At 54.2% G+C, this 22940-nt stretch overlaps 1 protein-coding gene across 2 annotated transcripts in view; it reads left to right on the forward strand.

Annotated features, from left to right (window-relative positions):
• Positions 1-1488: 1488 nt before the first annotated feature.
• SCARB1 (scavenger receptor class B member 1) overlaps positions 1489-22940 on the forward strand; it is a 79194-nt gene continuing 57742 nt past the window's right edge. For both annotated transcript variants that reach the window (XM_060027887.2, XM_060027885.1), the window contains exon 1: positions 1489-1743. In XM_060027887.2, coding sequence (XP_059883870.1) covers positions 1618-1743 — 126 coding nt within the window. In that variant the 5' untranslated portion in view covers positions 1489-1617. The remainder of the gene's footprint in view (positions 1744-22940) is intronic.

The following is a 22940-nucleotide window of genomic DNA, read 5'->3' on the forward strand; positions in this document are numbered from 1 at the left end:
GGCAAGGCTCTCTGGCTAGTCACAGCAGGTGCCTGATAAATACTGACTCAGGCCAGGCTGTGTTGCTTAAGGGTGGGCCTGGGAGAAGGCTGCTTCCTTCCAGGGTTGAAGAAGAGTTTCAGAAGGCCTCATTCTGAGCCCTCAGGGACTGGCCTGCCTTACGCAGGGGCTGGGGACACTGCCCTCCTATCCCTGCGTGGCCCCCACTAGAGACTGAGGGGACTGGTCTACATCAGGGATCCAGAGGTCCAGGTGGGGTGGAGGGCTGCAGGCATTAGGAGCAGGTGGGCTTGAGGACTGCAGCGGAGCACGCACCCAGGTTTCATTTTCTTGGAGCACTTATCTGCAATCCATCGTTCATTTGTTCACTTGCCAATCGTCTGTTTCCCTGTTCGTTAGAAAGCAGGGGCTTGGGTTTGTTGACCTAACCCTCTGTGCCTATTTCCTTATCTGTAGAACGGAGTCGCTGTGGGCCAGGCACTTAGCACAAGGACCCCACCTAGAAGGCTCCTCCCCGATTCATTCTAAAATGTTCCTTGGGAGCAAGCGTTCCCAGCCAGGCAGCGCTCAAGCTTTGTCTGCCTGGAGCATTCTAGCGCCTGGCGATGGTCAGAACGCAAGAACATATGAACGTGGAACAGGCCAGGTGGTGGCCCGGTGATAAGGGTGAGGGGTGAGGGGAGAACTGGCCGCTATTTTATTTCACACAGGGTGGCAGGGAAGAGCCTTTCTGATAAGGTGGCGGAGCAGTCGTGAAGGAAGGAGCCGGGCAGATATCTGGGGGGGACAGAATTCCAAGTCGTAGGGGTACAAGGTCCTGAGGCGGGAGTCTGCTGGGCTTGTTCCACGGAGAGAGAGGCTGCAATAGCATGTGTGTGCGCACACGCGGGAAGGTGTGTGTGGCGCCCTGGGGGGAGAGGAGGTCGCAGAGCTGGGGGCGGGCGCTCTGGAGTCCCTGCCAGAGTTGGGCAATTCGTACTAAATACGAACGGTGACGACGCTCAGGACAGAGGAAGTGGGAGGGGAGGAGGGGAGAAGAGGGGAGGAGGAGGGTCTGGGAGGCAGGGGGAGGAAGGAGAGGCGGGGGGGGGACGAGGAGACAGAGGAGGAGGCGGGAGAAGATGGGGAGGCGGGATCAGGTACAGGGGTGAGCGGGGAGCACCTGGGAGTGAGGAAGGGGAGAATGGTTACGAGGTGGAGGGGGGCCAGGCGCAACGTTGCACGTAGCCCACGAGAACTCCGCGTCTCCCTCCCGCGGAAACGGAAGCTAGAGCTTGGGGCCGGCGGCCGTGGCCCCGCCCCAATCGGACCATCTCTCCGCGCCCCGCCCCGGCCACGCCCCTTGCTAGCTTAGGCCCCGCCCCTCAGCTCCAGTCCTCTGGCGCCCGCCCAGATCCTGGTGCCCAGGGCGTCCCGGGGGCGGTCCGCCCCGGCGATGGCACATAAAACCGCTGGCCACCTGCCGGGCCGCTCCTCCGTGCGCTGCGGTCCGGGGCCCGCCGTGCCGCTGCGGCCCGCGTCCGCGGAGTCGCTGCTTCAGTCACGTTCGCCCCCGCCTCGGTCCCTCCACAGGCGCGGAGCTCCGCGAGCACCGCGCGGGCGCCGGGGCGCGCAGACATGGGCAGCCGCTCTAGAGCGCGCCGGGTGGCCGCGGCGCTGGGCTTCGCCGGGCTGCTGTGCGCCGTGCTGGGCGTTATCATGATCGTGATGGTGCCCTCGATCATCAAGCAGCAGGTCCTCAAGGTGGGTGAGGGGCCCGGCCGGAGGTCAGTGCACGCGGGCCCCTCAGGGGCTGGAGGGCGCTGGGCGCCGAGGAGGGCCGGGTGTCCTGGGCCGGGGCCCCTGAGCACCGGAGAGCCCAGAGGGCATGAGGAGGGGCAGCAGGCCACCTTCCCAGGAACCTCCCCGACCCAGGACGCAGGCTGAGTTTGGGGGCCAAGGAGGGCATCCAGGGCTTTTGCTGGAGGTGCAGGCCCGGGTTGGGGAAGCCTGAATTAGAGACCACCTGGGAGCCTGACCTCACCCTAAGGGTCTGGGGTCCAAGGCGGTCCTGGAGTGTGGCCACGTTTCTGGTACTGCCTGGAGGAGCCCAGGAGCGGGCTCACATGCTTCTTGCCTCTTCTGTGGCAGCCTGTGACAGTGTGTGGTAAAACTAGGGCTGCACTTTGCTTGTTTCCTGTGAGCACAGGAGGACAGGAACCCTCCATGCACGTGCACATGAGACTCACATGGGTGCCCAGGCCGGTGGGTGCTCAGGACAGCGGTCTCTGCTGTCCAGAGCCTCCCCATGCAAACTCCTTCTCAGAGGCAGAATGGGCTGCTGTGTCCTTCCCGGACGCTGCCTTCCTGATGCAGATTGGCAGCGATAAGCTGCTTTTCTCCCCAGATCCACACAGAGGCAGGCATAAGCCCAGGGCTGCATAAGCAGGGTCCTCGGGGAGTCCACAGCCTGAGAGCTTTCCTGCGATCCTAACCTTATACACCACTGCCCTTTCAACCAGGGAGACAAATGAGGCTGTCAGCTGGCCTTCAGACCGTCAGACTCTGCCCTGGGTGTCTGGCGGCATTTTTGAATGAGCCTGGAGTCACTGAAGGACAGGGAGATTGCAGAGTATCACACTTGAGGTAAAAGCATTCAGCTCTTTGAAGGAAAGGCCAGCACCTGCAGGGCCGGGAGGGGAGACTGAGGCTCACCTTGGCCCAAGATCCAGCCAGACACATAAAGATGTGGCTGTCATCACTTGCTAGTTGATTTCTCTTTTCCCCTTAACCGGCTTCTTTAGGCGAGTTTCTTGAGAACGGGGACTTGTCCCCATTTCGTGTCTGTGCCCCACGCCCAGCGCAGGATGCCTGGGAGATGAATGAATGAGCGAATGAATGAAGGCTGCATCTGCGTGGACCTGGCTGCCAGGTTTTGGCTTTAAAGATGGAGCAAGTTTGGTTTTTCTCGAGGTCTCTGGGTGAGCGGTTGTCTGAGTCATCTTGGCCACACTGTGTCCTTTGTTTTGTTGTCAAATCTTGTCCCATTAAATCCTGTAATCTGATTGCAAGGAGATCCTGGCCGATGGTGACATTGAGCTGCGAGTTTCTCTTAGTGTTTTTTTTTTTCTTGCCCGTGAAGTGGCGGGAAAAAGTTTCTTGGGGAAACCTGAGAGCGGCCAGAACTGCTTCTTTCTCTCCCGTGGTGGCCAACGGGTGTATATGTTTTGCTTTTCAAAGTAGCTGTGAGAGCTTTATCTCAGTGAAAGCCGGCCGTAAACGCCCGCCAAATTTGTGGTTTCTGTACTGTGTGAGCCCTGGAGAGACCATCACTTGGGTGCTGTAAGCGTGGCAAGCCCGTCGTGATCCCGTGCAGAGAGCCTGTTGCTTTGGGGGTGTGGGGATGAGTGGGATTTATAGCTGATGCAGAATCTTGTCAGCCCAGTCCTTCTTGGACTATAATTCAGGTGTTTTCTTTTCACGGCTCTCAATCAGATGAAGGATGCCTCTCTCTCTCTCTCTCTCTCTCTCTCTCTCTGTGTGTGTGTGTGTGTGTACATGCACACCTGCATGCCCTACCTAATTTCCCACTCCTCCTCAGGGCTTCCAAAGAGGAAAGCGCCACTGTCCTCTGTTGTCCCGGAACTAAGATTTCTGGGCTTAAACTTGAGTGAGAGCCAGGCAGCGTCCTCCGTGAATATCCCAAAGGTGATTGGTTTGTGGCTGAGTGGCGTGAAGGCACGGAGGCGAGTCCAGACTGTGACAGTTTCTTCTTGAACAGCTCAGGCTGAGCCCTGGCCAAGAGCCTTCCCTTGGAAGAAGGGCATCTGTGTTCAGGGGACCGAGTGGGTGGGATGCTAGGAGAGGGAGGGACAGCCTGCTGGTGTTTTCTTTGGCTGCATGTGTCCATGTGCCACTTGAATGGGAGGGCTTGTGCTTTGATTTCTACTTTTTTTTTTATGCTTTGGGGTTAAAGAAGTCCGTGTATATAAAATACATGGATTCTTGTTTGTAAAAAAAAAAAAAAAATTCAAGTGGAGGGGAAAAAAGGTTCCCCCCATTTTATTCCCCTCCTGGGATAGTACCACTGTCATCCGAGAGTATCTTTCTAGATTTTTATGGAGATACACATCACAAGCATGATTTAGACACATTAATATATATATATTTACATATATTGAACTATAAACTACATCGAAATAGCCTGCAGTTTGCTTTTCAATTCACAGATATCACTTGGGAATTTTTCCATGTCAAAACATTTAAATCGGTCACACTTTTCACTGCTGCATAGTATTCCTTTGAATGGCTGTACACTTAATTACTTACCCGTTTATCCATTGACTGATAATTTTCTCATACATACTTCTCTATGTACCTGGATGAACATTTCCACCGGGTACATTTCTAGAAGAGAAGCCTCTAGTCCAGATGGTGTGTCCAGTTTGCATTTGGACACAGACTAATGGCCCTTCTGAAGACTGAGGGCATTTACATTCCCTCCACAGAGTATGGAACTAGTCACTCCCTCACATCTCTGCCATTATTGGGATTACCGATTTCTTATTATAATTTTTTTGGGGGGGTTAATCTGATGTGTGTGATTTACATTTCTCGGGTTACTGGTGGGGTTGCATAGGGGTGTGGCTCGTTTTGAAACTGATGTCAGTTTCCAGAGCTCAGGGTTTGCAGACCTGGCTGTGCCACTTGCTGACTGGGGGCCCCAGGCCAGTTACTTCACCTCTGAGCCAGGGCATGTGTCTTCAGCTCTGAGGCAGGGGGTGGATTTAGTTTGTTTCCTGGCAAGATGATAAAGTACAAAGGCGGTGACCTGTGTGTGAAACTGCTCCGGAGGTACCCGGTTTACGCAGCTCGTGGCAGTTTCGGGCAGGAATCCTGACCGCCAAATCTGGTCTGCGTTTCAATAGGGGCATAGGAATTAAAGCAGGAGTGCTTCATCCAGTGGAGTTCTAGGTAAAAGTTAGAGAGAAGGAGCTAGATATTTACGTCTGGGCACAGAAAAGTAGAAAAAACACATTACTAATTGAAAAAAAGCTTTGAGGCTACTCGTGTTAAAAAAAAAAACCAAAAAAACTCCAAAAAACCTCCACAAAACGATACTCTGTCTTTTCACTGGGTTTCCATCAGTGCATGTAAAAGCACAGAGAAAGGTGTGGAAGGGTGTGCACCAGACTGACGAAAGTGGTTACTCTCAGGGGACTGGGGGTGTGGCAGGGGGAATATTTATGCATTATCTGGAAGACTCATACTTTTTCTTTGTAAATAAGGAGAATGTATTCACGTATTGTGTGTTTAGTTAAAACTTAGTAACGAATCCATAGCTTTCCCCAGAGAATGGCCAAAGGAGTTAGATGAAGAATGCAGGAGGCACACAGTGGAGGGGCCCTGGAGACAGAGGTCGCTGGGAGAGGCCCTGGGGGAGAATGAGACTCATTTCTTCTCCTTTCCCCCAATGGGTGGGGCTGGACAAGAGGCGTTCAGACCGAATGCACTCTGGAGTATAATCGAGGATGACTGTGCGCCAGGCATCTTTGTGAATGTTGATCATCTCGTTTAGTCCTGGGAGAATTCTGGGACACACATCTCACTGTCATCCACAGTTAGGGAAACAGAAGTTGAAGAGAGTAATTTGCCCAAATTACCTTGCTGGTGTGTGTGTGTGTGTGTGTGTGTGTGTGTGTGTGTGTGTGTGTGTGTGTGTGTGTGTGTGTGTGTGTGTGTGAAAAAATCCTGAGGCAAACCCCAGGAGGACGGGCGCTCTTCTATCCACAGCCTAGAACAGAGCCTGGCATGCGTGGCCCTCTGTGTTTGCATGGACTAGGAAGCACAGTCCAGGTCCCTGGGCGTGTATTTCCAAGTTACTGGGTGTCTCTGGTCCACCAGGGAAGGCCCCGCTGGGCCACAGGGGAAGGGGTTCGTTTGCTGGGCCACCATGTGCAATGATGGGCCTGGTGGCCTTCTCCACGGCCGGGGGTGGGGGGGGAAGCTGAGTCCCCCTCTGCTGTCTTTTATGTTTTCTAGTGGGAATCAGCCTTGGGTGCTATATCTGTGAATTTTTCCAGCTGCCAAAGTCTTCTCCCATCCGTGTCCCCATCTCAATAAGTGATATCTCCATTCGTTCCCTCCAAGGGTAGAGGCAAAAACCTTGGGTCATCCTTGACTGCAGGCTTTCTGTGATACCCCTGTATCTGGTCCATCGGCAAATCTTATCGGCTTACCTTCAAAGGCATATCTGCATACTGACCCCTTCTCAACGTCTCCACCACTCTGCCCTCCTCCATCCACTGCTTGGACTAGTGCAATAGTCTCATCTCTGGTCTCCATAGACAACCAGGTCATGTGGCCCCTCTGCTCACAACCCACTGAGGTTTCCTGTGTCACTCTGAGTGAATACCAAGGTCATTTTAGTGGCCTGAAGTCCCCCCGCCACCATGCGGCCCTCCTTCCCTCTGTCGCTGCACCCCCTCTTGGCTCCTTTGCTCACCTGCCACGCTTATCTCTTTGAAGTCCTTGAACCCAGCAAGCCTGGTCCCACCAAACTCTGGCTTGCTTTTTCTACCGCCCGGAAGGCTCATCCCCAGATATCTGTACAGGTCACCCCTCATGTCCCTAAAAGTCACCCCCTCATGTTATATGTTGATTTGTGCATTCTCTTTCTGCCTCCTGAGCCGGGGCGCGGGCTGTCCTGTCGCTGTCCCTGCAGTGTCCCCAGGACCAGAGCAGTGCTGGGGTTCACAGTAGGATGGTGGGATGGGCGGGCGCTGAGCGCTCTGAGGTCGGGCTGTCTCCTTAGCCCCTCCCCACCGCCGCCCCCAGCCTCCGACTCTATTTTGCCCCTCCTCCCTTGGCGAGGGCCACCCAGAGAGCCTTCAGGAGCACTGTGCCCTGCCCCCGTGCTTCGTGCCCTCTGGCGAATCTCCTTTGCCCATCAGTTCAAAGGCAGGGGCTGGGGAGAGAGAACAGTCAGTGGACGCTGATTATGCACTAGACGCTGGCCTACGTGTTTTACCTGTACTCAGTTGCTTCATTTCGTATCTAAATAGCTCCCTCTGCCTCTCTCTTATTGAGGGAAATGGAAGCACAGAGCCGGAAGGACACTTGCCCCAGGTCACACAGCTGAAGTGGCGGAAACAAGATTCCAGCGAGTCTGCCACCTGTGGACCCCGTCCTCCCCACTCTCTGTGCAGTATTTCTGAGCAGCTCGACTTGACGTGGGGGGCAGGGCAGGCCCTTCCCCTGTTCTCTGCTTGGGTCCACCTTTCCTTGTCCTTTTCCTGCACAGACAGTGGGGCAGCGGGGTCCTTCCCAGGCCTTTCCCCTGATAATCACCTCCCCCAAACTGCGAGTACAGAGTACGTCCTGACGTCTTCCCTTCAGGGCTGTCTGCTAGGCCCGGGCAGCTCTAGAATCGCAGATGCCAAGGGAAGCTGGGGAGGGCAGCCTCTCCCTGGCCCGTGGTCCCAGCGACCCTCAGGGTGACCCCGCCTGTCCTGCAGGGTCTGCTCGGCCAGCTCTGTGCCCTGCCGTCCGTCTGAGCCTCCACAAAGCCCCAGGGTTGCGTCTCAGAGGGCGTCACGGCGTCGCGGGCTGACCGCCTCTGACCACATCAGGCTCCATCTGGCCGCGGACTTGACCCGTGGCCGCGGACGGTGGGGCGGTGCTCCCTTCTCGGGGGGCAGTGGGGTCGCAGGTGTGCTCCGATTCGGCTCTGTTTTTCTTACTCTTTCCTGCCGGGAGCTTCCTATCCCTCCAGAGCCACAGCTGAAAATACGGGCTATTTTTAGTCTCCCCGAGCGTTGGTTATTTTTGTTCCCCTCTTTGCTGCTGACAGATTCGTTCCTCTGGCTTCCTGTGTGTGCACACGTGTGCCGGCTGTACACGCTGACTGGTGACACGGGAGCGTGTGTCGGCATGCGCCATGCACGCCTGCGTGTGGCCACCTGCTGAAGCACGCACACACAGACAAGTGCTGCGTGTCAGCGTGTGTCGGCGTGGAGCACAGTGTCTCTGTGATGGCATACACGTGTGTGTGAACGAACACGCGTGCACACTCATGATCTGTGCCCGCGTGTGGTAGCCTGGCACACGCGTTCACACGTGCGGTTATGTATGTGTCTATGTGTGGCCTCACACATGTGTGTTGACACCTGTTGAGTGTACAGTTACACACGGGGACATGTGGACACACGTGTTAACACGTGTCTGCGTGTGTTGGGGTGTGTGCACAGACGTGTGGCCATGTGTCCCACCATGGTCTGGCCTTCCCGAGGCCCGGCACGGGGCTGTGTTCGGTGCGCCTGGCTCTTCCCATTTCAGGACATGTTCCCCATCCCTTCCTAGAATGACTCATGCTGGCTGGGCCTCTGCTCCGTGACTCATGTGATTAGCTAGTATTTGGTGACACTCAGCTACCTGGAATCATCCCGTTCTGGCTTCAACTTCTAGCAAACGGGACAGAAGTGAGTCTGTGTCGAGGACTTGTTTGTTGAAGAGCTTCCCCTGGGCAGTTCGGTCCCGCTGGAGCCCCGGCACAGGCATGTCTGCTCCGTCAATGACCGTGGGTCCTCCCGGCGGTCATGGTGCCCGGAAGGGTGATCCTATGCCCTTGGCCAGCAGCAGAGAGGCCCCTGGGGTCATAAGCCGCCCCCAAGGCTGGTTTCAGCCACAAGGCTGACTTTTCTGGCTCATAATCTTAGAACTAGAGAATTCGGTTATGGGGAGTCCTGCCTGAGCACCCACCTCCCTCCCACACCCCCGGCCCTTCTGTGCCACAGAGATCTAGCAGCTTCGTCCCCATAAACACATTTATGGTGCAAAGAATTCAACTGTAGCAGTCGGCCAGAAATACAAAAGCAAGACAAAAGTTGAAGTCCTTTCATGTGCCTCGTCTCCCTCCCCCTTGGTCAAATGCGACCTTGGCCTCCACTGGCTCTGGGAGTGGCCACCAGAGCTGAAACGCAAAGAGAAACGAAAACAACACACAGAAGTTCACTCTTGGCTTTGGAGATTTCCAGGGCCCAGGAGCTGCTGAGTTATAGGTGGTTCTGATTTGAAGCTCAGGATCGTTTTGCTCAGAACCTCCCCAAACCCAGAGGTCCGGGCCCCTGATGGCCCAGGGCACAGCTGGCTTCATTGTCTTGCTTCCTTCCCCCACCTCCGCCCCACTGTTTCCTCCTGTTCCCCGCTTGCTTCGTGCTGGGGGGGAGGAAGGAACAGGAGTGGCCTGACCTGTGCTTACTTCCTGGTATTTGGGGTGAAGTTCCTTCCACCTTTTCTGGAAGCTTCTAGAAGGACTCTTTTTTTTTTTAATACAGCAGGTTCTTATCAGTTATCCATTTTATACATATCAGTGTATACATGTCAATCCCAATCTCCCAGTTCATCCCACCACCGCCCCCAGCCCCCCTGCCACGTTCCCCCCTTGGTGTCCATACGTTTGTGCTCTACCTCTGTGTCTCTATTTCTGCCCTGCAAACCGGCTCATCTGCACCATTTTTCTAGAAGGACTCTTGAGACGCTTTAATGTGTGCTCTCTTGGGCCGCTCTTGGACTCAGATGCTGGTGTCTCCTTATCTCCCTGACCGCCGGCCATTGGCACGTCCCAGGGCTCAGGCCTTTCCTGGCCGCGCTCACCCGGTCTCACGTGTCAAATGCCATCCCTGTCCTGGCACCTCCCAAATTGATATCCCAGGCCCGGACCTTTCCCCTTGAGCTCCAGCCTCAAGCATCCAGTGGCCAACTCCATATCTCAACCTGGGTGGTCAAAGGCAGCTCATGCTTACCCTAGCCAGCGCCTGACTTCCCATCACTCCCCGTGAAACCCACATTCCCATCTCAGGCCGTTGCTTGTCCATTCTCCAGCTCCCCGGGCCGAAAGCCTTGGGGTCAGCCTTGACTCTCTCTCACTTCTCACACTGGACCATCAGGGTATTTTATGACTCCATCTTCAAAATAGAACCAGAATCCAACTTCTCTCCACACCCACGGCCACTGCCCTGGTCCAGGGTGCCATCGGCTCTCACCTGGATTCCTGCAGGGTCCCTGTGCCCGCCTGTGCTCCCTGGTCAGGTTTTTCAGCACAGCAGCCCAAGGAATCCTATGAAAATTGCACCGTCCTCCTCTGCTTAAAGCCCTGCCGTGAACCTGCCCCATCCCCTCCGAGTCAAGGTGAGCCCTTATGTTGTGCCTTGAGGCCTTTGCCATCCGATCCTGACCCCTTTCCGTCCTCCCCTCACCTTGACTTTGCACATGGCCCTTGTAGCACTTCCTCAGACTTACTGGCACATGTGCCTTCCTAAGTTCTTCCCTCTGCCCACATGCCCACAGCTCTTTCCCTGATGTGACATGTGCGTGATTCACTCTCCCACCTCCTTTAGGCCTTTGTTCGGATCTCACTTGCCCACGGAGCTCTCTTTTTGAATATTGCAAGTTCCCTTCCCATTCCCTGGTGCTCTGAACCCTCCTTACCGTGCTGTTTTTTTCTGTAGTCCTGTCACCTGCTGAGATACCGCGGAATTTACCTATGCACCCCGTTTATCACTTATTGTCTGTTTCTCCCTGTGAGAATGTCGGGCCCACGAGGGCAGGGACCTTAGTTTTTGTTCATCGCTGTGTCCCAAGCACTTGGAACGACGCCTAGCACATAGTGGTAGGTTCTCAAATAGTTACTGAACGGATGTTTAGAAGACGAGGGTGGTCTCACTGGGAGGTTCGCGATGAGTGTCAGGTTGTCGTCCTGGGCGGGGACCTGGGGACCGCGCCCCTCCCCCTGCGCGGCCCCCACTCCACATCCAGCCCTTCCCCCTCTCACCTGCCGCAGGAGCTTCCTCTCCTGCCTGTCCGCTCCTATCCTTGCCACTCTGTTGTCAGTTTCCCCTGTCGCAGCTAGAATGCTCTTTAAAATAATGCACATTGGATCATTTCACAGCCCTGATGAAAACCTTCTTGCGTGGGGTCTGAAACCCGTCTGCCCACCATGGCCTGTAAGCCACTTACCTCCACTCCCTGCACTTCCGCCCTGCTACAGCCTCACAGGCCTTTCTTTTCCTCCAATACACTATGTTCTTTTCTGCCTCAGGACCTTTGCACAGACTGTTCCTTTCTCCTGGCTTTTATGTTTGGTTCCTGTTATGTTTCAGCTCAAATGTGACCTCTTGAAGAAGAGACCCCCCTCCCCCCATGAACCACACCCCATCTATGTTATAAGCATTCCATGTTACTGTCTTCCAAGCCGTCACCATGCTCTGGAATTATATTGTTCACTTGCTTGAGGTTCCATGAGGCAGGGGCCTATGTCTCTCTCCTTCATGACTGTATTCCATGGTTGGGGACCCTGGTCCAGGGCAGAGACCTGGCTGGGGTGGGACCTTGGGTCGAGGCAGTGAGACGATTCCAATCGGGATTCTCAAAAGCACAGATTTTTGAAGCCAGACTCCTTGGCTTCCAATACTGGCTCTTCCCCTCCTATCTGTGTGCCTGGCACCAGGGAGCACCCGGGAGCCTGCTGTCCATGATGTGTTCGTGGATTCAGGGCCTGAGTCTTAACAAGCCCTGCCTGGGTTCCAGAGACGTCTCTCTGACTCCAGTGACTGGGTGTTTCTACTGGCTGAGTGTTGATTGACCCCTCCTCTGTCCCAACGTGAAGGCGGAGTCGCCAGAAGGAAGGGACACAGGTTTACAAAGATGTCATTGGGGCCATCTGGGGATGGTGGGTAAAGAAAGAGCATCTGTCCTGTCTAAGGGGCCAGCGGAGGCGTGGAGGCTGGTCTGAGGCTGCCTCGCTCTGCCTCTTGGAAGGAGAAGGGATCCTCATGCTGGCATCTTGGCCTCAGCTGGGTGGCTTGGGCTGGGGGTGTGGCGGTGTTTCCCTCCTGCTGCGTTTAAGCCCAAGTTCAGCCTTAAAGTGGAACCACTTGCGTTTCCTGTCCTTAGGAGTGGAAACCTCATGAGGCTGGAGTCGGGAGACCCAGGTCCAGTTTGCTGGTGATACGTACTTGCTCTGTACGTACAGGATCGCACATCAGCTCAACCAGGCAAAATCTTTTACCTGCTCTCAGGAAACCACAAGTCGACTGGGTTAGTGTTGGCCTGGAGAGTGCAGAGAGGGTGGGGAGCGAGCTTCTTGTGCTCTGCCCTTCCTCCTGTGGGGTCCCATAATGAGTCCAGCTTGAATGCAAGCCAAGAGTTAAAAGTTCATTTTTTGTATGTGTGCTTTCGCATCACTGGCCAGCAGCTTTATCTGGGGCTCAGACGGCCATCTGTACCACATGGGGGAGAAACTGGCTCCTTTGAATTTCCCCGGAGGTCTCCAAAGGGAACCTTATGGAGGGACCTTCAAAGATAATTAGAGAATTTTCCCAGTGGCTGGGAAAAGTTGTGGTGGGAATGCTCTTGGGCTCTGATTGGCTGGGCTTGTCTCTCATGCTTATCCCTGAGCCAATCACTGTAGCTTGAGAAATGGACTGCTCCGATTGGTCAGGCTTGGATTACATGCCCATTCTTGGAGCTGGAGAAGGAGGACTTTTCTTCCCCAAAGCAGAGGGACTGAGGTGGGGTGGGGTGGTGCCCTAAAGGAAGAGGTGTGTGTGTGGGCACTGTTAGCAGAAGGAGGAAAGGGTGACAGGCAGCAAAAATGATTGATGTGCCCTTTTCCCCAGGGTAGCTTTCTCACTTCATCTCATTGCTTCTTGTTATTATAGTATTAGAGATTATTTTCTTTGGCTAGACCCAAGACCTCTGGAGGAGATGGTAGCTTATCAGCTAATTGTTTTTATCAGGGAAGGTTTCATACACTCAGATTGTTAGATCTGGAGCTTGGATTTTACTCAGTTCCATCTTTTATTTTTTCTTTGGGGAAACCAGAACCCAAAGGGAGCAAAGATTTAAGTAAGGCCACAGAGAAAATTAGCAGTGAGTACTGGCAGGGAAGACTGTCTCAAGTGGGCGGGGGAAGTAGGTGGAAGTCAGATGGGCCCCCGGAGCAGGGCTTGGAAGAAGCCAAGTAGTTGTAAAAGCAAGTCATTAGTTAGCATTCTTCAGGCAGAAAGTCCCCAGGGTCCCCTGTCTGCATTCCTGTCCGCCCACCTCCTGGCAGGATGGGAAGGAGGTGTTTGTTGTAAACTGGGAGAGGTGTCAGGGCTGGGGTGTGCCAAAGTGCAGGCTTTGTCTGCCCCGGGTGGGAGGCGCCAGTGGTGTGCCCTGGAGGGGTTGGGGCAGAGGAGGGATGAGTAAAGACTCTGATCTTTATCAGAATCTGCCCAGGTACAGCTGCAGAGGACTTGATCTGGAATCGCTGTTGCCAGCAGGTGTGTTCTGCAATGTGAACCAGCCCACCTGTCATCAACAGTCCCCCGGATGAACGGCTGCCAGCTTGTTGGCCCTTGCCCCAAACTCTGGGGCACACCCTTCTTCACCTAGGACAGCAAGGAGCTGTGTGTGAGAGGGACCTGCCTGGACAGCCAGGCCCCCAGGGCCTCTGGGAGCATCCCTTTGTGTGCTGAGAGAGCCCTGTGTGCCCACATGAGAACCTTCCTCCTGAGTGAGAGGCATGAGGCAGACTGGAACACGGGGAGCTGGAAGGCAGTGGTGGCATGTCACCGTCTCAAGGTCAGGCATGGGTTCTCAAACCCGCATGACTCTCTCTAGCCCTTGGCCAGGGTTTTGGCATCCAGGAGTTTAGGTGGACCCAAGAGCATAGACTTTGGAGCCAGACAGCCTGGGTTCAAATCCTGGTTCTGCCCCTTCCCAGCTGTGTGTCTTTGGACAAGTAACTTAACCTCTCTGTGCCTTATTTCCCCCACTGTAAAATGGCATTAATGGACGTATCTCCTGTACAGGGCTCTTATAAAGATGGAGGAGTTGGCACATGTAAAGCACTTAGAATAACAGCTTGGCAAGTGTCACATAAGTGTTTGCTGTTGTCATCATCTTAGCCTTATACACACACCTATAGTAGGATTAGTTAGTCTGTCATTTTACCGAAACGGGACCATACTACGCCCACTTCCCCGCATCTTGCTTTTCTCACTGCGTCTCTTCTCTAAACTTTCCCCGGTTGCTTGGGTAGCTCTGACTGGGTGTCTAGATGACTGAACATCCCATGGTGTGGATGTACGAGCCATTCCCAGGAGGGAGCTTTCAAACTTGTGAAATAATCCATAAAGCAGCCGAAAGTGTTCTTCTCCCACCTCGATGTTTCAGTTTGAAAAATTTTATTTTGGAAAAATCGCAAGAACAGTGCAACGAATTCCTGTAAGCTGTTTCCTGAGCTCCACCAATGTTTACGATTTGCTGCCTTTTCATTCTCAGTCTCTGTCTGTCTGTCTCTCTCGTTGCCAGACCATTTGAGAGTTGCTTGCAGACGTCAGGACACCTCGCCCCAGAATACTGCAGCGTGCGTGTCTTAAGGACAAGACTATTTTTTTCTGTAACCACAGACCACAGTCACACTCAGGAAAGCTCGTAATAATTTACTGCTTTGATGCTCAGGTTACATTCAGAGTCTCTTATTGACCCAAGAGCACCCTTTATAGCAGTTTTTTGGTTTTTATTGTTTAAATCACGTCCTGTGTCCAGTTGCCTTGTTTCTTTCTCCTCCTTTAATCCAGACCAGTCCTCCAGCCTTATTCTTTTTGCTGGGTCCTTCACAACACTGGCGTTTATTAAGGGACCCGACCAGTTTTTCTGGCGGAATGCCTGTCGATCTGGATTTGTCTAATTGTTTCCTCGTGAGTGCACGCTTTCTTCCGACAGAGTCCTACACAAAAGCCTCCTTGTGTGAGTCAGAGGGGAGTAGAGCTCTCCTGGCTGAGGTGGGATGGGCGCCTGGACCCCACCCCCATCCCAGCTTGGTGACCCCATCCCACAGCCGGCCTGCGCCCCCAGGTGAGTTTGAACCTCCCCTCGGACTGGAAGAAGCCAGTGATTCCATCAGGCCTTGCCTCGCTCAGCTGTTCCTCCATCTGCTTCCTCATTTTCTCAGCTCTGGTTCCTTGCCCTCACGCCCAGGCGTGCGGATCCTTCCAGCGGCCCTTGGCCAGCCTGTCTCCTCCCCTCCAGCCCTCCCCATCTCCCAGCGCCATGGACTTGGGGGCCACGGGCTGGATCGGATGCCGCCTCATCCTCTGGGCTGGAAAGGCGTTGCAGCCCTGGGGTGTCAGGGCCTGTCTGGTCGAGATGGGATGGCAGGTAGGAGGGCTTCTCGTCTCCGCCGCCTGTCCCTCTGAGGCTTGAAGAAATTCTTGTGCCAGGTCCCCCTGGCCCCATCTGGCCTCTTGGCTGGCACAGGAAGTCACTGTGGCTTTACTCGGCCGGGAGCCCGCTGTAGCTGGAATCCCTTGGCAGCTTTGAAAGACTCTCTAAGCCTCAGGACTTCCTTAGACCGCCTGTTCCCAGGATCCCTGGATTCCACCTGCTGCCGCCTCCTGCTTTGGACTTTCAACTTTGATTTCTTTTTATTGTGAAATCTTATGCACTTCAAGGAAAGTGCCTAAGACACACACAATTAAATAAATAACTATAACGAACACCAGTGTGATCATCCCCAGATGAAAAAGCAGAACCTCAGCTGCCCTCCAGAAGCCCCTGCAGAGGAGACTTGTTCCCAGCTCGCTTGACTTTTTATCGTGTTACCCCATCTACATCCCTAAACACTGGGCTTAGTTTTGTCTGGTTTTGAGCTTCACTTGAACGGAATCATATTGCTATGGTCTGAATGCCTCAAAATTCATGCATTGAAATCCTAATGCCCAAAGTGATGGTGTTAGGAGGTGGGGCCTTTGGGAGGTGATTAGGTCATGAGGGTGGAGCCCTCGTGAATAGGATTAGTGCCCTTGTAAAAGAGACCCCAGAGAGCTCCCTCAGCTCTTCCACCATGTGACGACATAGCGAGAAGTCTTCAAGCCAGAAGAGGGCCCTCATTTGACCATGCCAGCACCCTGATCTCAGACTTCCAGCCTCCTGACCGAACGAGATAAATGTCTGTTGGTTATAAGCCACCCAGTCTGTGATGTTTTGTTACAGCAGCCCAGCCCTGACGGAATAAGGCACATACTCTGTATTTTTTTATTTTGTCTTGCTGTTCTTGCTTCCCATTATATTTGTGAGACCCATCCGTGTTGTTGCAATAAACTGCACCCCATCTTTTTTTTTTTTTTTTTTTTGCGGTACGCGGGCCTCTCACTGTTGTGGCCTCTCCCGTTGCGGAGCACAAGCTCCGGACACGCAGGCCCAGCGGCCATGGCTCACGGGCCCAGCCGCTCCGCGGCATGCAGGATCTTCCCGGACCGGGGCACAAACCCGTGTCCCCTGCATCGGCAGGCGGACTCTCAACCACTGCGCCACCAGGGAAGCCCCATCTTTTTTAAAATTAATTAGTTAATTAATTTATTTGGCTGCGTCGGGTCTTCGTTGTGGCGCACAGGCTTCTCTAGTTGTGGCGTGTGGGCTCTGTAGTTGTGGCACGCGAGCTTAGCTGCCCTGCGGCATGGAGGACCTTAGTTCCCGGACCAGGGATCAAACCCATGCCCCCTGTGGTGGAAGCATGGAGTCTTAACCACTGGACAGCCAGGGAAGTCCACAAGTTTTTTAGTGAATAACTTACAGAGATGAAACTCAAAGAACATAAAATTAATCATTTTGAAGTGATCCATTCAGTGGCAGTTAGCACATTCACAGTGTGAAGCATGACCTCTTTCTGCTTCTCAAATGTTTCTGTCGCCCCAAAGTGAAACTCCACTCCCCATCTTTTCTTCCTTCCAGCTCCCCCACTCCCTGTCAGCCATTAGTCTGCTTTCTGTATCTGTTCCGGACATTTCCTATAAATGGAATCCCACCCTGTGTGGTCCTTTGTGCCTGGCTTCTTTCACCCGGCATCACGTTTTCAAGGGTCTTCAGATTGTAGCTTGTGCCGGTGCTTTACTCCTTTTTATGGCTGAATCATATTTCACTGTGCGGATGGACCACATTCTGTTTACTCATCCACCAGTTGAGGGGCACTTGGGTTATTTGCAGCCTTTGGTCACTGTGAAGAGTGCCGCTGCGGATATGTGCGTACATGTGCCTGTTGATCTATTTTCCCTCATCTCCTTCTATTTCCTCTTCTTCCCCTTATCCCTCTCATGTCTCACCCCTCCTTGCCCTGGCACCCATCCCCTGGGTGGTATGTCTTTAAATAGGACGTGTGTGTCCTTGTGCCACAGGCGGTGCCGGGAGTCTGCTCACAGAACAGTGGGCTGGAGCTCAGTTCTGGAGCCAGGCGGGCATGGGGGCCAATCCTGGCTTTGCCACTTGCCTGCGGGTGACCTGGGGTAGGTTCCTCGGGTCTTGCGTTTGGATAGGCTCCTGCAAAACGGGACAAACCACACCTTCCCGTAGGGTTGAGGTGAGGACTGGGCAGGCTAATAAGTGGTAAGTGCTTTGAGCTGGGCATGGCCGAGCAGGCCCCACGCGCAGCACATGGGCTGCCGGAGCCTGGGGAGAGGGCGACCTCTGACTCCTGCTCTGAGCCCTACTCTTCTCCCATCACGCTCTCGGAAATCTATCTATGGTGCCGTGTTCTCATCTGGCCCATGGCTTCTTGCTACTGCCTGGGTTTCCAAGTTTACATTCCTCATGTTTTGTTTATTCCTGGTTCCGTCCACTCCTTCCCCCCCAGACAGCAAACATCCTGGAACCTTCCATCTTAAAGTTCCCAAGAATTTCCTCGGGATGTGCGGGGAGTGGAGCTGCCAGGTCGAAGGGCACGGGAGGGGGAGGCAGGGAGCCAGTGCCATCAAATGTGCCTTCCAGAAGGGCCGTTGCCGTTCCCTCCCCCATCTGCTCCAGCGCCCGATACCGTCTGGCATTCTAGGCTGTGTGTGGTTGTGACGGGTGTACTTCTGGGTTGTGTGTTTGAGCCTTCTTCCTTTTCTAAGTCAGTGGGGGGATGGGGTCTGAGGCTCAGAGAGTTTGAGGGGTTTGCGGGTGGGGGGGCACACACAGAAAGCTAGGGATAGATCCCGGGACTTGGACTTGGTTTAATCAGAAATCTTTGGACCCCGGTGACTGAGGTCAGCTGCAGGGAGAGGACAGAGGATGTGAGGGGCCTCTCTTCAGCTGAAAAGGCTCAGAGGGAGACGTCAGCCTTGTGCAGGACGGAGAGGGAATGTGGCTGACCCCGCATGCCCCCCTGCTGTCTGCAACCGGCTTAGGGGTCCCCTCCCGCAAAGGGCGGGACTGTGGCCTCCTTGCTGTGTAACTGTAATGTGTGTATTACTTTCCGAGGCCTTTGTCCTCACATGGCCGTCCCCTCTGTGTCCTTGCCTCTTCTTTTTTTTTTTTTTTTGCGGTACGTGGGCCTCTCACTGTTGTGGCCTCTCCCGTTGCGGAGCACAGGCTCTGGACACACAGGCTCAGTGGCCATGGCTCATGGGCCCAGCCGCTCCGCGGCGTGTGGGGTCTTCCCAGACTGGGGCACGAACCCGTGTCCCCTGCATCGGCAGGCGGACTCTCAACCACTGCGCCACCTGGGAAGCCCCTTGCCTCTTCTTATAAGGACACCTGTCATTGGATTTAGGGCCCCCCCTAAAGCAAGGATGATGTCATCTCGAGATCCGTAACTCGTTCGCATCTTCAAAGGCACCATTGCCAAATAAGGTCAGCTTCTGAGGTTCCAGCTGGACGTGAATTCTGGGGGACACCATTTGACCCACGACCAAGTGTTTGCCCGACCTGCAGACCCACAGAACTCCGGGCTCAAATCCAGGTCCTAGTTCTTGGGTTCTCTGGGAACTTGATTTTCTTTAAAAGCCGATGTCCTCTTTTGCAGTTGGGGCTGATTTTCTTACCTCCCACAGACTAAAATTCAGGTAGAGCAGCCTCGGATGGTCGCGTCACTTATGACAGCTGGATGGGATGTGCTGGGCAGGGCCAGCTGTTGCCCAGAAAGCCCCCACTGGCATCAAAAATAAGGGAAGTACAATAGGGGTACAATGAAAAAAGATGGAAAGCGTGCAGAAAGTTACAGCCTCAAAAAAAAAAAAAAAGGCACAATGTGAAAAGTCACCACTGCCTCTCCCCACAGTGGGTCTTGGCTCCAAAGGCAACTTGGGTTAATAGTTCCTTCCTGAAAAACATTGTTTGTGTCTACAGGGACCGGGATATCCTCCTGTCCCAGGCCCACCCTTGAGGACCCTGCATGCCTTTTTCCACCTTGGGTTTGGCACTGAGGGGTGGGTCTTGGAACTCGCCCTCCTGTGGCCTGTGGGCCTGCCTCTCTGCCCTGAGGGTTTTGTACACAGAGCGCTGCAAAGGACGGGGCTGTTTCCCTGTTACTGCTGGAGCAGTGATGAAAGGCCTGCGCGGGAAGCAGTCCTCGTTCGTTGGCAAGGGAAGGTGCAGGTCGGGATCCATTCTAGAAAAAATCTTCCTGCTGGAGACGCCTGTGTGTCTTCTGGAGCTTTCTCAGGGAGCATATGTTTCCTGGGGCTGCCGTAACACGTCATCACAGACGGGTGGTTTAGAATAGAGATGTATTCTCTCCCGGTTCTGGAGGCCAGAAGTCTGAAATCGAGGTGTCGGCCGTGCTCCCACTGAAGGCTGTAGGGGAGGATCCTGCCTTGTCTCTTCTGCTCCCGGTGGCTCCAGGCATTCCTTGGCTTGTGGCCGCATCCCTCCAATTTCTGCCTCTGTGTATTCTCTTCTAAGGACACTCATCGTTGGATTTAGGGTCCACCTGCAAAATCCAGGATGATCTCACTTTGAGATCCTTAATTAAATCGGCAAAGACCCTTTTTCTAAATAAGGTCACATTCATAGGTTTTGGGGCAGAACTTAGTATGTGCCAGGCACCAAGCTGCGTGTGGTACAGGTTCATTGTCTTCATAACCCCCTCCGAGGTGTGGTTGTGCTTAGTTTCTGGCTGCAGTCCTGGCGGCTCAGAGAGGTTGAGGCACCTGCCTGAGGTCACACAGCTGGTGGTAGAAGCGGAACCTGGAACCCTCACTTTTGTCCCAAGGTTACAGCCCAGCCTCTCCCAGACCCAGACCTGGCTGGAGACGTGTTTTGTGTGGCCCACGCTGGTATTAAAAAAAAATTATATCGGTCGCCAGCATTTAAAGACAGGCAGATTTAGATCCAAATCTACATTTTGAGGCACTCCTGACAGTTTGGAAACTCTACATGGCCGCTGTCGGCCGGGGGCTGCCCCCGTTGGATGAGGTCTGTTCCTCGGCAGACCTCATTCTCACCAGGTTGATGCTTCCCAGCTCCTTGGCCGTGGGCAAGTGACTTGGCCCCTCCAGACCTTGATTTCCTCATCTGTACAATGGGGATAATCATAGCCCTGGCCTCATGGCTGTTGCTGCAAGGGATCAGTGGGCTGATAAGTGGGGAGTGAGTGAGCGCTGCTACGTCAGGCTGGCCTTGTGGCTGTTACTTACCAACCTTCTTTCGGAATAAATTCAGACTTAGTTCATGGAGGCCATCCAGGGTCCTGAGTGATGGACGAGTTCATCACAGAGGAAAACCGGGCAGTCGGGAGCCCCTCGGGGTTCTAATGCAGCTTATGGCCTTAGGCTCATCGTAAGCCTCCTGCCTTAGTTTCCTCATCTCTAGCAGCACCTGTTCTTTCTACCTGCTCAAATGAGGGAATAATGAAAAGAATTTAAAAATATAATTTTTTTTTTTTTTTTTTTGCGGTATGCGGGCCTTTCACTGTTGTGGCCTCTCCCGTTGCGGAGCACAGGCTCCGGACGCGCAGGCTCAGAGGCCATGGCTCACGGGCCCAGCCGCTCCGCAGCATGTGGGATCTTCCCGGACCGGGGCACGAACCCGCGTCCCCTGCATCGACAGGCAGACTCTCAACCACTGCGCCACCAGGGAAGCCCTAAAAATATAATTTTTGACTGTAATTATGAATATATGTGGCAGTATATATAGAGTTGAGGATTCAGAAAAGTGGCCATGCTTGGGCAGTGACCTAATCTCCCTGAGTCTCAGTTTCCCCAACTGTAAGGTGGGATGATGTTAGCATCCAGGGCATGGAGCCGTCGTGAGGACTCAGGGAGCAAAGTGCTTCGAGAGTTGCCCCCTCCTGGTGAGAGCAGTGGGGATGGTGGGGGTAGGGGTGGTGGGGCGGTGGTGATGAAGGGTGTGTCAGGCACCTGGAGCGTCATGGCCTGGGGGCTTGGGAACGGAGGTGGCTGTGGCCATAGGCCTGGGTGGGAGCCTGTCCTTGGGGGGCAGCCGGGCCCTCCCTGTCCTATCCTGCAGAATGACGTCACCTCCGTGCTCCCTTGGGCTCCAGCAGCTTGTGTGTGGCCGCGGAGCCCAGATAAGTGGGGTACAGCTGTCAGCAGTCCTGGCCATCTGTGTCCTTGGCGGGGGAGGGAGAAAGGCCGGGGGCTGGGGCAGCGTCCAGCTGAGGTTTCAGAAGTCCTTCAACCCGGGGAGCAGGTGTAGGGAGGATGTTCTTTGACTCCTCTTTGTGGTTTGGGACGTAAGCAGCCTTCGGCGCGTGTGTTCTGAGCTCGTACTGTGTGCTGGGCATTGTACCAGGCAGGGGAGCTGCAGTCCTGGACACCCCAGGCCGGGTCCTTCTCCTTTGGGTGGGTGGTCAGGAGGCCCTCCCTGAGGAGGGGCCGTTGGAGCTGCTGAGGAGTTGGGCGTAGGAACAGCACGCTAGGCACAGGGCACCGCAAGTGCAAAGGCCCGGAGGTGGGAAGTGGCTTGTCACATTGGAGTGAAAAGCAATCTATCACTCCAATGTGATTAGCAGGCCGTGGGCTTGGGGAGAAGTGGGTGGTGAGAGGGGAGAGGCGGGCCGGGGCCTTGTAGGACATGGGGAGGAGTTGAGATTTGGGTTTCAATTCCTTGAGATGCCAGTGGAGGGTTCTGAGTGGGGGGCAGGGAACGATCTGATGCGTGTCTTACAGAGCCCTCTGGCTGCTGCGGCGCGCGGGGAGGCAGTGTTGGGGGGTTGAGAGGAGGCACGGGAGGACGGTGGGTGCCTCGGGCCAAGGCAGAGGCAGTATAATTGGAAGGAGGGAACAGAGTCAAGGTTCCTCTTGTAGGGAGCGTGAACCAGGGATGCCGATGGCTTAGGCTCGGGATGGGAGGGGAGGAGAGAAGTAAGTCTCTTGAACTTCTATCTGAGGGATTCAGTGGCTGGCGGAGCTGTTTTCTAAGATGGAAATATCCGGGAGGGCAGTCAAGAGCAGATGGAAAGTGTGGGCCGTAGATCTGGTCCTAAATTCTTGGTGGGACAACTCATTCACAACAGAAACCGACCCGATTAGAAAACGCGCCGAGGACTTCATAGAGATTTCTCCGAAGAAGACACGCAAGTGGCCAACAGGCACACGAGGAGGTGCCCCGCATCACTCATGATGAGCGGAGTGCAAATCCTAACCACAGTGAACCATCACCCCGTGCCCACCAGCCTGGCTGCTGTCAAAAAATGACAGCGATTAGTCAGGATGTGGAGAAACTGGAACCTTTGTACAGTGTTGGAAGGAATGTAAATGGTGCAGCTGCTGTGGGAAAGTCTGGCAGTTGCTCAGATAACTGAACCATAGAATTACCATCGGATGCAGCAATGCTACTTCTGGGTACATATCCAAAAGAATTGAAAGCAGGGACTTGAAGAGATATTTGCACACTCATGTTCACCGCAGCACTCTTCACAGTAGGCAAAAGGTGGAAACAACCCAAGTGACCATCACTAGATGGATGGATAAACAGGATATGGTCCCTCCATACACTGGAATGTGATTCAGCCTTAAAAAGGAAAGAAATTCGGACACAGGCTATCACATGGATGAACTTTGAGGATATTATGCTAAGTGAAAAAAGCCAGTCACAAAAAGACACATATTGTGTGATTCTGCTTATATGAAGTCCCCATGGGGGGGGGAAATTCATAGAGACAGAGAATAGAGGGTGGGTGCCAGGGGCTGGGGGAG

This window comes from Delphinus delphis, chromosome 13, assembly GCF_949987515.2.
Source record: "Delphinus delphis chromosome 13, mDelDel1.2, whole genome shotgun sequence".
NCBI classification, from domain to species: domain Eukaryota; kingdom Metazoa; phylum Chordata; class Mammalia; order Artiodactyla; family Delphinidae; genus Delphinus; species Delphinus delphis.